At 47.1% G+C, this 14,908-nt stretch overlaps 5 protein-coding genes across 5 annotated transcripts; 3 read left to right on the top strand and 2 right to left on the bottom strand.

Annotated features, from left to right (window-relative positions):
• Nucleotides 1–2,152: 2,152 nt before the first annotated feature.
• On the bottom strand, nt 2,153–6,941 carry RhiXN_01540 (ABC transporter transmembrane region; the record flags this gene model as incomplete). The annotated part of the gene is made up of 26 exons (XM_043321359.1): nt 2,153–2,191; nt 2,244–2,312; nt 2,364–2,536; nt 2,587–2,643; nt 2,697–2,804; nt 2,857–3,142; nt 3,193–3,253; nt 3,411–3,547; nt 3,597–3,784; nt 3,838–3,878; nt 3,927–3,970; nt 4,020–4,091; nt 4,141–4,173; nt 4,233–4,260; nt 4,310–4,330; nt 4,385–4,487; nt 4,995–5,026; nt 5,079–5,185; nt 5,234–5,307; nt 5,356–5,593; nt 5,638–5,759; nt 5,814–5,995; nt 6,046–6,183; nt 6,240–6,281; nt 6,367–6,701; nt 6,750–6,941. 26 exons carry the CDS (start codon nt 6,939–6,941, stop codon nt 2,153–2,155), a joined length of 2,922 nt encoding a protein of 973 aa, XP_043187182.1.
• A 46-nt stretch (nt 6,942–6,987) lies between these two features.
• RhiXN_01539 (multidrug resistance-associated ABC transporter) lies at nt 6,988–7,317 on the bottom strand (the record flags this gene model as incomplete). Its single annotated transcript, XM_043321358.1, has 1 exon — nt 6,988–7,317. One exon carries the CDS (start codon nt 7,315–7,317, stop codon nt 6,988–6,990), a length of 330 nt encoding a protein of 109 aa, XP_043187181.1.
• Nucleotides 7,318–7,703: 386 nt separating this feature from the next.
• On the top strand, nt 7,704–8,977 carry RhiXN_01538 (enoyl-CoA hydratase/isomerase family protein; the record flags this gene model as incomplete). The annotated part of the gene is made up of 7 exons (XM_043321357.1): nt 7,704–7,914; nt 7,966–8,080; nt 8,129–8,358; nt 8,406–8,437; nt 8,492–8,618; nt 8,669–8,749; nt 8,802–8,977. The coding sequence occupies 7 exons, from the start codon at nt 7,704–7,706 to the stop codon at nt 8,975–8,977; spliced, it is 972 nt and encodes a 323-aa protein (XP_043187180.1).
• Nucleotides 8,978–9,441: 464 nt separating this feature from the next.
• Nucleotides 9,442–11,889, top strand: RhiXN_01537 (AMP binding enzyme; the record flags this gene model as incomplete). Its single annotated transcript, XM_043321356.1, has 7 exons — nt 9,442–10,419; nt 10,468–10,681; nt 10,734–10,859; nt 10,911–11,140; nt 11,190–11,242; nt 11,295–11,557; nt 11,606–11,889. 7 exons carry the CDS (start codon nt 9,442–9,444, stop codon nt 11,887–11,889), a joined length of 2,148 nt encoding a protein of 715 aa, XP_043187179.1.
• An 83-nt stretch (nt 11,890–11,972) lies between these two features.
• RhiXN_01536 (condensation domain protein) lies at nt 11,973–14,887 on the top strand (the record flags this gene model as incomplete). The annotated part of the gene is made up of 5 exons (XM_043321355.1): nt 11,973–12,583; nt 12,632–13,235; nt 13,286–13,582; nt 13,630–14,253; nt 14,303–14,887. 5 exons carry the CDS (start codon nt 11,973–11,975, stop codon nt 14,885–14,887), a joined length of 2,721 nt encoding a protein of 906 aa, XP_043187178.1.
• Between the last annotated feature and the right edge of the window lie 21 nt (nt 14,888–14,908).

The raw sequence follows: 14,908 nt of genomic DNA, 5'->3' as shown, positions 1-14,908 counted from the left end.
ATGTGTGGTTAGGAAATTTTCTCACTGATATCAGTTTCCATGAGGGTTTCGCTGCGTCCACATGAGAGCAGGCATCCGGTTGATTTCAGTGGACCTAGGCCTGATAGCAGATCATATCAGATATCAGGCCAGGGCGTATACTTAGTCTTGGCAAGGGTGGATCCACGCCAACTATCTTGGGGGATCCGAGTTTGTGGTGGACCAGAAGCGGAGTTGCAGCATACGGGTGTGAAGTTCGCATTACTTTCGAGTCCCAGGCACGGCTTACTAAGGAAATACGTTGCTGGCTGAAAGGAAGAATAATAGATCCAACTATTGCAAGTTCCACAAGATTCAATGGGGTTTCGTTCATGGTTTGTGTATAACTACGTGTAGGTGATTTGGAATGAGCAAAAGATAATCGTATAATTTAGTATCACATGGGTCGCCAAATAGAAATACACAAATGCCATTATTGGATAGCTCAATACAATTTGATTTTAAACCAACAGGATATCTTCAAGTAGATAAATTGAGTTCAAACAACCATGCGTCTGTTGTATTCTTATCATCAGGACCTCGCTTCCTATAGAAGTCCCCAAGCCTTTTGCGCTCAGTGAAGCCATGGCTCTCGTAGAGTCTTCGAGCCGTGGTGTTCAGTACGTGAACATGCATAAAGACGGACGCGATTGGCAACACAGAGCACTGAGCAATTGTATCTCCAGGTAGACTTGAAGAGGTAGCGGATTCGGATATCCTTCTAGATGTTACAGAGGACCTAGTCCGGCGATTGTGTGCATCTGCGACTTTGAGGACTACTTGACATACTTGTCCCCCCAGGCCTAGAGAGCGGTATGGCTAATGTACATAAAAGTAAGTAAGTATAATCTGTAACTATCAGAAGACATTTACCGCTAAACTCCCATAAGCATGACGTATAGCCTCGTCTCCCCATCGTTTACCGATGGCTTGAAAGTACATGTAATTTGCCCAACCGGGATGTCATCGAGGTATACTTGGTTGGTGGGCGAGATACAGTGGGGGGTATGAGCACCAAAGCATTCCGAAAGAAACTGTTACATACTCAGTTTACAAAAATCGGCCAGCTCAGTTCGTACGGTAGCCGCGTAGTAAGCATCAGGATAAGCGACCGAAAAGAGCTCTCGGTTGATAGACTTGAGTATTTCGACATTGTCAAGAGTAATTGAAGCATATGTTATAGTTCCATTAAAGCAGAAGTGGTAATCAGAATAGTTCGTATGGGGCCGAGGAAGGGCTGAGATGATGGCTGTCATAGTGTGTAATAGGGAGAGGAAACAATGACCTGTGTGACCCATTAAATAAACTTGTTTACTGTAAGCTTGGTTGGAGTGAAGGTGAGGAATCAGATAATAATACCAGCCTTTGGTGCTATAATACCTTGACTCCAGCAACCCACCACACACAGGAAACTCCAACTGCATTTTCAGTGTCTAGAAGCAGATCGGGAATAGCTTGAATCAAACAAAAACTACACGGATAGAAAAGTAAGCAACCCTAGCACGTGTGGAGCATGATAGGGCCGGACGAGTCCCCTATCTCGCCAACCGTTCTGCTATACGCCTAACGTGGGAGCTCGGCCGAACTTCCAGCATAAATGGAATGGCCGAGACCTACCTCATGATCAATTAGTTAGCTCCGCTCTGACCCATTATGTCAGGGTTTTACATCTGACGACGCCAAGCACACCCAATAATCCCATTAGTGCAATCAAAAATTGAGCTACTCCCTGTGATATTGTGTATATGTGGCCAAAAAGGGCGCCCACGTAGAAGTTATTGTAATTGATGGATCGAATTTATACGTTCCATCTCTAATGGATTAAGTAGATTCCAGTAAAAAAAAAACAAATAGCTTGATTCATGACCGGAAACAAGAGCAAAGCTGTTCCTTCCATCCCCGGTTCAAGCGCATATTGTATTAGCGAGTCGCGTTTTTGATATCTTCGGACGTAATTCCCGAGCTTTTGCACATTCCGTAAAAAATGCTATCCTTGTTCTCGAACAGTCTGGTCGGAGAGTCAAACTCGGCCACCCTTCCACCATCGACAACGCATATTTATCATAGCCAATGATTGTTTGTAGGCGATGAGCAATGCAAAGAAGAGTTTTGTTTCTGAATTCTTCCTGGATGGTCAACTGGATGTTCCTGTCCGTCTTGTAGTCAACAGACGCTGACAGAGACATAAGCATATAGATCCTCAAGCTACTATTTCAAACGCTCACCCGTGGCTTCATCCATGAGAACAATCTAGTATCCCTGACGAGGGCACGAGCCAGGCTAACCAAAGATCGCTGGAATAGCGAACTTAACATTTGAAGATGTGGTGTGGCAGTCTCTCTTACCTCGCCCACCGATAGATTTGATCCTTCATCCTGAATCTCCATATCAAGAGTAAACCGGCCAGAATACAAGTCATTTTCGGATGTCTTTTCGATGCTGGAGTTCGATTTCGACGGTTCCACAAGGTGTGCGCGCTTCAGAGCGTCCCAGAGACGAGCATCATCATACGTCGAAACTACAAGCTTAGTTAGAAGTGGTAGACTGAAACGCTAGTAAGCGACAAACAAGGATCAAGGTTGTACCGTAACGTGCCACTAAAAAGAAGAGGATCCTGAGGTATAACTGTGGATTTTCAGAAATTAAAAACGCCGAGCTGGATTCCAACGTAAACCTACTAGTGAGGGCGCTTCGTAACTTCCGCAATCCAAGTTTACTAATGTCAACACCATCAATCAATATGGCTCCGGAGCTTAGCTCCATCATCCGAAATAGTGCTTGGGTGACTAGGAAGGCTTTAAGCACGAAAAATAAACCAACATAACGACTGTGTCTTACCCGTGCTTTTCCCGGCTCCGGTTCGGCCAACAATTCCCACATGCTCGCCGCCTCGTACGCTGAGAGACAACCCATTTAGAACAGGTGGGAGCTCTGGACGATAGCGAACAATCGCATCTCGTAATTCAATTTGCCCGGTTATGGGCCATGCGGAGGAGCCTGGTTCGCTGGGGTTAGAGTCATGGGATGCTTCTTGCTCCACTTCTCTGGCATAATAAACAATCCTTTCCACGCCATTCATATTGTTTTCCACTTCAGCCGACTGGCGTACTGCCCAACCAAAACTCTGTAAAAGCGTGAGGAACGAACTGTTCGGAACTTAAGTGGTGTACTTACAGCCTGGATAGTAAGCATGTATGAGACAACTACACCGGTCTGTGCAGGCGAGATAGTGAATCTGGCACCAACGCACAATAATGACACGGCCAGTAACAGAAGCGATCCGAGGAAATCGAGTCTCAGTGACAACCATCTTTGATTGACGGTAGTGATCCAATACGCTCTAATACCTATCTATTAAGTCTATATAAGTTTACGGAATGAACAAAGCGCACCTATTCTCCAAGTCCATCCTGCGTTCATTCTCGAGCTTGAACTGACTGGAGACTTGGTATGCATGAATCGTTGAGATTCCGCCAATTGCTTCGCCAAAATGAGCATACAAAGAGGACCTTAGGACCGCATCAAGGCGCTATGCCCATTATTAACACCAGAAACGGATATAAAATCAAGAGCCATACCTTAACTTCTCGTGCACTAGCACGATAGTACAGTGCTATCCAGTAGTAAGCCAGTAGGACAATAGCCACAGCCAATAAGAACCAGGGCTGTACTACCGAGATAAGAACGACTGCGCCAATAATCTGTACAAGTGTTCCTATGAACATGCGACAGGCGTCACCGATGACATTATCAATGGTGTCGACATCTTCACAGAGTGTTGAGCAGTGTCACAACGGCCAATTTAACTTTGACTGGTACCTTTACTAAACCGGTTCATAATTCGGCCGAGGGGAGTTGTACTGGGCAAAAGTTACGTGGTAGTTTAGAACAAGCAACGCCACACGTACTCAAAGAATGAGATTGGTGCATGTAAAATACGGTCGAGCGCGTCCTGATCATTTGTTCAGAACTCATTTTGAACACCATCGGTTCATACTTACTCTATGCAGTGATTGAGAAGCGTAGAATGTAAGAATCGCAAAGACGCCACCCATACAAAATAACCCAAAAGCCTGATCATTTGTTAGAGTAGCGATTTTAAATACTTTGCAGAAAACTGACCTGCGCGAAGCCTAGTATCGCATATATTGCCATCTTTGAAATGAAGTGATGGGTTAAAGAACTTGTGATGGAATAAAACAATAAATCCTTACATAGACACCTTGTTTGATTGGGAATCGGCTATATGGCCCTTCAGAGTACGATACTCAAATAGAGGTGGACTACTTACTTTTCTTGCCAAAAAACAAGCCTATTGATCGATTTTAAGGTTAATAAACATCAATTTCGATCTGCATATACATACCAATATGGACTCAATACACTTGCACCTTGGAATAATAATATGGCTAGGAACAGCAGCGGGAATACAGCCTGGATGTTTGCGGCAGCAAAATAGGCTTTGTAAACTGTACAAACGATTAGAAATAGTAACCAAAGCAGCACGAATGACTTGCCTTTCCAGCTGACCGAGCCAGTTGCACGTTCTTCGTTCTGCATCATAGCAGCTTTCCCGCCTGGGCTCGCTTTGGTTTTCTTAGTGGTTTTTTTCTGCTCGTTCTGGTGTTCCAAAGAGCCATTCGTTTCTTCGGCAGAATTATGACTGAACTCGGAAATGAACTTTGCAAAGAACCCGTCCGCGCCATAAGTTCTGGTAAGTCCCTTGCTCGGTTATTTTCCCTTCGCTGAGTGTGATGATATAATCCACGTGCGGCAAAAAGTCCAGTTTATGGGTCACTAACACCCGGGTACGGCCATCTAGACGCCGCCTGCTCGAACGACATTGTCGAAGACAGCCTTTCCGACATGCGCATCCAGAGCGGAAAAAGAATCGTCAAATAAGGTGATATCGCAACCAAAATAAAGTGCGCGTGCGATATTAATGCGCTGTTTTTGGCCACCGGACAAGGAGATACCCTTCTCGCCAACTTCCGTTAGGTCGCCGTGTCTGAAAAAATCTCTTAAATATCTAGAACGAAGCGAATCTGCAGCCTGCTTACGGTAACATATCAAAATCGGGTTGCAAACAAACTCGTTGAACTATATCTTGGTACTTTTTCTCGTCGTAGGGTTGACCGAATGTAATGTTGTCTCTAATGGAAATACTCTTTGGAATAGTCAATTAAGAGGTCGTACTGTATACCAAGATATATACCTGAATCCACGCAGTCTGGGGGCAGTATCCAACGGTACCGCCAAATCGGATTTCACCACCAGTCTTGCGCATTTCTGATCGTGTCGTTAGTATCGGTCATTCCCCAATACGATTATATTTACCTCCAATGAGCCCTTGCAGCATACTCGACTTTCCAGAGCCCACGGGCCCAACGATAGCGCACAACTGTCCCCTTGGTATCTCCAGATTGATATTATTCATTTTGAAAGGCTCCTTGACTGGGGTGGTGTTGGGCTTCTCACTGGTCGACACAGGAGCTGCCGTTGGTTTCGCGCCGAACCGCCCCCTCAGTCTTCCTAAAAGATTCCTCTGAGGGGTTCCGGCCGCTTCTTGGGTGCGCTCGTGGGCGGTGGTAAATCCCAAGTAAGATCGAGCGCTTGTACCTTGATAGCAACTGGTAAGTCTGGTTCAACTGGCAAGCTCTCGGATCGAGTCTCAGCCATAAAAATCGGCTGAAGCCTCTGAACCGCTGCAGAAGCATCCGTAATGGCATTGAGAGCGACGGCTGGAAACAAAGATGTATTAGCACCCGTAGCCGGATGTACATGATTTTACTTACGTAGGAAGGTCATAGGGGTTCTTAGGAGCACAAATAGGGACAATGAGGAGAAGATAATGCCAGGCTCAAGTGTATGGCCGCTTGCTGAATAGATAACGAATGAAACGACACTTGCAAGGGTCGGCAAGGAGAAGGCAAACGCATTGTTAAATGAGCGTAAGGTAAGTCGAGAGCGAAGATAGCTGTGTGTTTTGTCAGTAGATAATGCTATTAATATGATTGAAGTACATACGACATCTCAGACCTGCGATACTCTCCGATACGATCCATAAATGGCAATTCCCAAGCGAATAATTTGATGATACGCATAGCTCCTAAGATCTCGTGTAGCGCTTTGATACGTTTTTCTGTCCATACCATACTTCGTTTTCTGGAGGAGAACATTGTTAAGACTCGATAAAGAGCGAAGGAAAGTGGAGTACGTACCGTAGTAAGAATAGACGTTGGGTCACCTTGCCCTGAAGCGGGCTAGAATGACAAAGAACGCCAAGCCAGGTATGCACTCCATCCCAGGTTAATGCATAAAATAATCAAGCATATTGCCATCTGCAACGGAGCGGTCCAGGCCATGTGGAAATAGCCAGCGCAATAGTCAATTCGCGAGACGTCCGTACTTATGAGGCCAACAAATTTGCCCGCCGTCATTCCACCCATCGTTCGAGCACGAGATGTCAATGAAAGCGCCCTAGAGAACACTGAAGTTATCAAGGCAGTGCGTAGGAGGACTCCTGTAGTGAAGGAACGATGGAAAGCGTGAACATTGAGGAGCATGATCAACCACTGGAGTGCGAGAAGTCCAAACGCGAGCCCAAGCCCTTTCCCAATAGAGGGGGCAGCTGTTCCTTCCGAGTGTGCGGCGTAGGATTGCGATGCGAAATTAATTAAGGCCTAAAACACTCAAGTTAGTCTGGTCGATCTCTCATATATATACCTTACCTTCACTAGTAATGGGCTACATATTGTTCCCGCATCTGCTAATCCTTTGTACAGACCACCTATCCAGAACCACCAAAATATAGTATCATTAAGAGCACCTGCCAGGCTGGGTTGACGTTTTGCCATAAGTTTCCGCCATTGTTCTTCTTTGACGGTTTGCGACCCGGAAAGTCTCCATATGAACGACGCCATGAGGATGGACGGGCTTGGCGATTTTCTATTCGAGCCTTGAAGTCCTCTAGTGCTGTTCGGCGCCGCTCAAATGCATCTTGTAACCGAGAAGAATAGACGTGGGCCCCTCGTTTGTCGCCAAGTTGATACATATCAGTTGCTTGTAAAGGACGGCTATAACCCTGGGACAAGAGTGGGTTGAGCCACCAGAATGTAAGTCTCGATAACCAAGGAGCATGGTCTTCAGGTAGCGTCGTGCAGTCTCGAGGGAGTCGGGTGGAGCCTTGGGCTTTAGGGAGACAAAGGGTACGCGACACCACCAAGGATAAGGCTCTTCGTATCCTGGAACAGATTTCTCGTCCACTGCAAGAGCACCACTGGGTGCGTGCTGTGCCATGACTGAGATGGGTACGGACAGGAGCAGGAAAGGCAAGGTAGAGGCGCAATCGGGAGACTATTCCGAGCAAATATTCATGCCGAGAAGAATATCAACAGAAAACATATTCATCGCTTGTAGGAAACAGAGAGCCCCTTGCGTCCACGAGTGCACGAAGTTTCGACGTGATTTTGTCAGATAATCCGGCCGATTGGAGCTGAGAATCTGATAAGATGCCCCACCTGATATGATTAGATTGCAATTGATCCAATCTGATTGCATATTGGAGTCGCGACGTCAACGTGCGCCGCACCGACCAACCGCTGCGAGCACCAAATTACGCGTGGAAATCTCGGGGAACGTTTGGGTGGGGTATGCCCTGCTGCCGAATATAACCGAATAAACACATGCGAACGAAACCTGACGCAAGACCGAAATTCACGGTGCCATTGGGAAGTATTGGAGTTTGTTTGCCCGCAGATAATTCTTGTGCAAAGGAAATATCCAAACGATTTCCGCTAGAGGAGAATATGGGTAGAGAAGTGCCTAAAGTACTATGTCACTCGTACTTTGGTTGCTTTCCATTCAATCCCCTCACTGCTGACATCCCCAATGGTTGTACGTCCCCCTTCGCCGCCGCCATCATGCTGCTACTTGGACAAGTAGTAGGCCTCAGCGGCGTCTACAGCATTGTACTTAATCGCCCGAGGGCTCGAAATGCACTCTCTATCCAAATGGTCAATGAATTGGCTGATGCATTGGACCAAGTTATGCATGATCGCCTGTAGGTTTTGCAGCTGACTTAAAGCTCATTTACATAGTTTTGTCCTAGTATACAAGTGCTTATCATCCGTTCATCGAGTCACACCGCGTTCTGTGCAGGTGCTGATCTTATTGAAAGGCGAACTATGTCAGAAGAGCAGGTTGAAGCGTTCCTAATGAACCTCAATCGGCTGCTGTCGAGATTGGACTCTTTCCCGATCCCTACCATCGCCGCGATAGATGGCCCTGCCTTGGGTGGTGGACTTGAGCTCGCGCTTACTTGCGACTTCAGGATCGCCGGTTAGTATGCACGCATTTGCCAGACATTATTATTAATGAGATTTCAGGAAGCAATGTTACAAAGATCGGATTCCCAGAGGTTCGTACTATATATATGCATAAATATTATTCCAAACTGAGCCACTATTCGTAGGTCAAACTTGGTATCATACCAGGAGCGGGCGGAACCCAGAGAGCACCTAGGGTGATCGGACTTACTCGAGCCAAGGAAGCTGTGTTTACGGGACGTATGCTCAGCGCACAAGTTGCCAAAGAATGGGGTGGGTACCAAGCATCCTGCATCCAAGTATGAGCCTAATCGTCATCATAGGGCTGGTGGATTACGTCTCGGAGCATCCAAGTACGGCCTATGACAGGGCACTGGAGCTGGCAGCTGAGATGGCTGGTAGTGGTATGTACTCTTCCGGAAGTTTACATCCTTATCGCTTAATGTGTATCGCTAGCCCCACTCGCTCTTCGTGCTGCTAAAGCGTCAATCTCACTTGCACTTGAAGTCCCGCTAGATGCCGGTCTGGAGCACGAGAGAGCATGCTACGAACCACTTCTTTCCACGCGGGACAGGACGGAAGCTCTAGATGCATTCCGAGAGAAGAGACAACCCGTGTTCCGGGGGGAGTGAATGCTTTGGAGTTAGCCCCATATCCGTGAATAGAGAAAAAAAAATCAGAACTAATATCCGAGATACGCCGCAAAATAAATTCAAAAGATGGTGTAATTCCAGTATTAGCCGTGTGGAACGATCGCGAGTCGACCGGTTGGAGATGGCTGAAACTGAAAGCAAGCGTGCACATCTAATCTAAGAAGATGGAAAATTTTATCTGATACCCGCAGATCTGCTTCGAAAGTCCCCCAGACACTCCGATCGCGATGCAACGTACCATTTTGAATTTCCTCTGGAGCCACCATCATGTCCCTCTCGCAAACCGCCTGGTTACTTTGCGGGGATCCGTCGGCCGGTTATGTCATGTGTACTCATACGGAATGGATAGCAATATGAGGGATAATATGAAGTAGCTGTGATTTTCGCTTCACCCAAAACACCGCAAACCTTTCCTGCCTGCGCACTGTGTCGACGCAGCAACGATGAGCCCTGTCGAAATGCTTTCGGGGTATCGCTATCACTCTCTGCCAGAACTATCAGGTAAACGGGATCCTGTACACTCAAGATTGTCTATTACTCGAACCGTACGAGTTCAGCTCCACGAAGAATTTTGTCGCTTGGATATCGACCTGCAATCCGTTATTCGAGCTGCCTTCGCCAAAGTCCTTTTGGGTTACATTGATTCTACAGAGTTTTTATTCGGAGAGCAGCGAAGCACTCCCAACGATGGAACTTCCTCACTTGGTCTTTTGCGCCTCAGTCTTTCAGGCTGCGATAATTGGGTTGCTTTTGCGCAACATGTCAAACAACAAGCTAGCGCCTATGAAGATGTCTCCCTGGAGCATGTTCGATCGAACCTCGGGCTCCCGCCTGAAACCAATCCGCTCCCAGCTCGTTTCATTCAAGGAGCATTTGACAGCGCCACACCGGCCTACTTTGATGGCTTGCTTGCACTTGGTATCCCAAGGACACGAACGGACGGAGAGCCCTATTTATCTTCTGAAGGGAGCGAACGTGTCGAATTGTCAGTAGTTTGTGACAGCGCTATTATGTCCGAGCCTGCACTTCAAAATTATGTCGAGCAAGTTTGCGCAACAGTTCATTTTATCTGTACCAACCCGGCAGTATCACCAGCATCTGTTATCCCACTTCCGAGTAATCTTATGTCTGCCTATGAGGAGGACTATGATTCCTCCCGGGCCCATGTCGCTGTCGATTGGTTGATGCATAATGCAGCTACTCGTCCAGATGCGATCGCACACGAAATATACAGCACGTTGGAAGAACCCCCTGTCCTTCTCTCGTATGCGGAATTGAACTCTCGGAGCAACGCACTCGCCAATTGGTTTACAAAGCATGGAGTTCAGCTCGAAGACAAAGTGGCTGTTTGTCGTGCCCGAGACGAACATTTTTACGTCGCAAATGCGGCTCTATTCAAATGCGGGGCGTGCTACGTATCGGTGAGTATAACGATCATAGTTATAGCGGCGACGTTAATATTTTACCAGATCGACCCCGAATTGCCGTCGGAAAGACGTCAGTTCATTGTTCGCGATAGCGGTGCAAAGTTTGTTGTCACCACAGCGTCGTTGGCGCCTGATTTCGGCGACGTTGCATTGGTACCTGAAAATGCAAAGGTGGCAAGAGATATCTCAGAACAGCCGTCGGATGATATATGCCTGGCACAGCTAGACTCGCTTGCTTACTTGCTGTACACTTCCGGTGGGTTATTATCGACTATTATAGCCCAATTCTCTTCTGAATAAAAAATTAGGAACGACCGGGACACCCAAAGGCTGTTTGCTGAACCACAGGGGACTCTACTGGGCTATCGAAGCCATGTGCGCTTATCCAAGGCCAGTAACTAATCCGAATACAGACAAACGGTTGGCTTTAGCTTGTGAGCCCTTTCATCTTTTTATCATATGAATGTATATTCAAATATGTTTAGCCATTGCTTTCGACGTGCATATTTCTGAGATCTGTCAGACGTGGTGCCTGGGGATTCGTCTCGTTAGCGCACCTCGTTACGAGATTTTGGCAGACCTACAGGAAAATCTGATCAATCTTGGTATCACACACGCCGGGATGGTCCCTAGCATGATTGAAGCTACTCTTAGTGGCCCAGATGATCTTCCATTGAAATACTTGGTTTCTGGAGGAGAAAAAATATCAGATTCTGTGAGTGGAGTGGCTTGGTTGCGTAGCTGAGGCTTACTTTTTGTTGTAGTTGCTTCGCAAATGGGCTAACCACCCTTCGCTTATATTGGCCAATTTCTACGGGTGCGCTTTCTTTTATCTCTTGCTGCTATTTTCTAAAGGAATACCATTCCAGTCCAACTGAAGCCACCATTGGTTGCACTTCGCGGTTAATTAGACAAAGTGATCGCAAGGAGAACATTGGGCATCCATTCCCGTCGTGTCGGGCCTACGTAGTAGATGCGAACATGAACATAGTACCTCGTGGCAATCCAGGTGAACTCGTTGTTGAGGGCCCACTAGTCGGCCGTGGATACCATAATCTTCCCGAGGTCACCGCTAAGGCCTTCAAAAAGTGGCCTACCCTTGAGTCTAATACCTACTGTACGGGAGACCTCGGTATGTCCATAATAAGGCCTAAAGATTTGTGGTTAATCTCTGATACAGTGCGTATGATGCCGGATGACACAATCGAAATTATGGGACGGATCGACACTCAGATCAAGTTGCGGGGAGTCCGTATCGAGAGCGAAGGTGTTTCAAATGTGCTTCGCAAAGCATCAGAACAGCCTTTGGATATCGCAACCTTGATCGCCAAGCACCCCGAGTCGGGCTCCGATCTGCTAGTTAGCTTCGTCGCTTTCGGGGACCGCCAGATATCCGTCGCTGAAAGACGCTCTGGGCACGTTGAATTGGCTCATGACTTCCCTCCGACACTGATGAGGCACTAAAATCAGTGGCAGCACGAGAGCTCGCAGTATATATGCGCCCATCTCATGTCATTCCAGTTATCTTCCTTCCTTTAAGCCTGAACATGAAAACCGACACCAAACTTCTTGCCGAATTTTTCCGGGCCACCCCCATCTCAACTTTGCTCGCAGTACAACGTGAACAGAAATCGATCGAATTTCCTCTCTCTCCCCAAAAAACTGGATCTCTAGACACCGACCAGTGTTCTGTTGCTGAGATCATTTCTCGCCTTTCCAATACACCTCTCGCGCAGATAAGGGTGGACTCGAACTTACTCGAATGCGGAATGGATTCACTCAAAATCAGTGCACTCGCTCGAGAGCTTCGCAAGCTATGGCCCAACAGTCATGTTGCAGTGAGCGATATTCTTGCCGATCCTGTGCTCTCAAGTGTCGCCGCGCTGAAACAAACTTCGAGTCGGGAGGACGAGGAGTCTGGTAATTTACTTCACGAATTTGATCGAATATGGCGTCCTACAGCCGAGGGCATATTTCGACCTGAAGATATCGAAGCCGTACTTCCCACTTTTCCGGTTCAGCAAGGTGTCCTTTTCCAGGCCTTGGTGTCTCCTACGCAATATGTTCAACATTTCGTCTATCGTATCAAGGAACATGTTGAGATATCTGAATTGAATCGAGCATGGTCTGAAGTGGTTCGACATCATCCAATCCTTCGGTACGTATAATCTTTCATACGGGCAAGCTACTTACATTCTCGACGTAGAACTGTGTTTCTGGTGGAAAATACTCCAATGCAGGTACTACTTTACCCAGAAGCTATACAAGTACCGCTGGTCACACGCCGTCAACCGCTTGAATTAGAAACTGCGAATTTTCCCTCCTGGTTCCTTGGGGTCGAAAAAAATCGTATCTCATCAGAGATTAATAGCGATTTGACGACCCCCACCTTCCGGATTAACATCTATGAAACACAAGGTCGTTTCATGGTCGTCTCACTGAGCCATACGATATATGATGGAGTTGCTTTCCCAAGTCTCATGAAAAGCTTAGACTCTGCCATTGTGGGAGATCATATGAGCAAGGCAGTCCCGCTCCAACCCCTACTCGAATCCGTCTACGGCTCACAAGAATCTGCTCAACAATTCTGGATTGGAAAACTCGGTCACTTGGATCACAAACTCCTGTCGGGTCGCAAACCCGTCAGGCCCCAAGCTCGATTTATTCGTCGGGTATTCTCGTCAGTTTCTTTCGAAGCAATGCAATCTGCCTGTCGTATGCAACAAACAACTCTACAGGCTCTTGGATGTGCGTCTTATGCGTTGGCTGGCCGCGACGCCTTTGGATGGCAGGATAACGCTATATTCGGTGTAGGTTAATCTATTGTTCACCCGTAGACTCGTTGACATTCTGGTCTCAGATTATTCGGTCCGGGCGTTCTTTACCTGTGGAAGGGGTAGAAAATGCCGTTGTTCCCCTTGTATCTCTCGTCCCATTCGTTCTCTCCGAGTCCAGCATGTCTTCACCAGATGTGCTCGGCAAATCACAGGCCGAATTGACATCAACTCTAGCTTTTGAGCACACTCCTTTGGGAAATATCCAACGCTGGCTCGGCGTTCAGTCATTTTTTGAAACTCTTTTCTCCTGCCGAATAGAGGGAGGCCACGAGCCCTATAGATCATTTAAGCACTGCGAAACCAAGGCTCCATTAACAGAGGTAAGAACTATGTTTGCTATACTGATCAGGTACTGATCATCCCTTAGTTCATTCTTTCTGTCGAGATATTGGCGACCCCAACTAATACTATCGAGGTCAGAGCTGGATTTACCGAGGAGCTCCAAAGCAGGGAGATTGAGCGCCTCCTCTCCAGCGTTGAATATCACTTCCAGTTGCTTTCCAGAGGCGAATCGATACCTTCGCCTGATGTCGAAGCCGCCAAGATTTCTCGACAAGAACTACTTGCCGTTAAGTCCGAAGATCCCATAGAGTCTTCGGGAAAGAACGACAAACTGATCCAGACCTTGATTATTTCTGTGGCTTCATTCTTAAGCACCGAGCTCGATTTGGTTACACATGACACATCTTTGATTTCTTTGGGCTTGACTTCGCTCAAGGCTGTCACACTATCGCGAAAGCTCAAAGACGTTGGTATATTCGTCTCTCCCATCGATATAATCCAGGCCGATTCAATTGATCGACTTGCCACCAAATGCAAAGTATTAGAAGACCAGACCTCTCAGCTGGGTAGTGCTGAGCAGACTCAATGGTTCGACGCTCTTCTTCAAGAGTTAGCTGAGGGTTTGGATATGACACAACTGAAGCTCGCGGAGGATGACAAGCTACAGTTTACTGGTGCCACAGCATTGCAATCTGGAATGCTTTCTCAGGTAAGCACTGTGAGTTCGCAATCATGTAGCCAAAACTGACTTCTTGCAGACTGTCAGTTCGGATGATCGGCTCTATATTCATGGGTTCACATTCAAACTCAAACCCGAGTGCTCTGTCGAAAAACTGCAATCAGCATGGCTCCAAACTATCAGAGATGTCAGTATTCTGCGTACCTCTTTCGTATTTTGCGAGAGTGCTGGGCGCTGGGGACAAGTTTTGCACTCAGAACTCAAACTTCCATGGAGCGAAAGAGAGTTCAAGGAGCCGTCCAGCGCACTTTCACAGTTTATTTCGGACCTCCCTCTCACCGAGGTTCATGATTTAAAGACACCTCCTCTATATCTCTGCCATTTCAATGTCGATAATTGCGACTATCTTCTGGTCGTTCTGCATCACGCCTTATACGATGGCATCTCTCTTCCCTTACTTTTCCACATGGTTCGATCTATCTACCACGGGGTAGCCACGCCAAACCCGGTTTCATTTCATGAGCTAGTTCCTCGGATTCTCATCCAAGAACACTTCGGGACCTCATATTGGGCTAAGAAGCTAACTGGAGCGAGCGTTTTTACTTTCCCTCGCACCCAATACGTCAGCGAATGCATGGCGAAGCTCAACGGAATGCAAGATTGAGCTAGCTAATATCCAACGTAC

The sequence above is a fragment of the Rhizoctonia solani genome, chromosome 16 (assembly GCF_016906535.1).
Source record: "Rhizoctonia solani chromosome 16, complete sequence".
NCBI lineage: Eukaryota > Fungi > Basidiomycota > Agaricomycetes > Cantharellales > Ceratobasidiaceae > Rhizoctonia > Rhizoctonia solani.
Note: the sequence above shows the minus strand (reverse complement) of the source record. Positions and strands in the feature narration are given on the sequence as shown.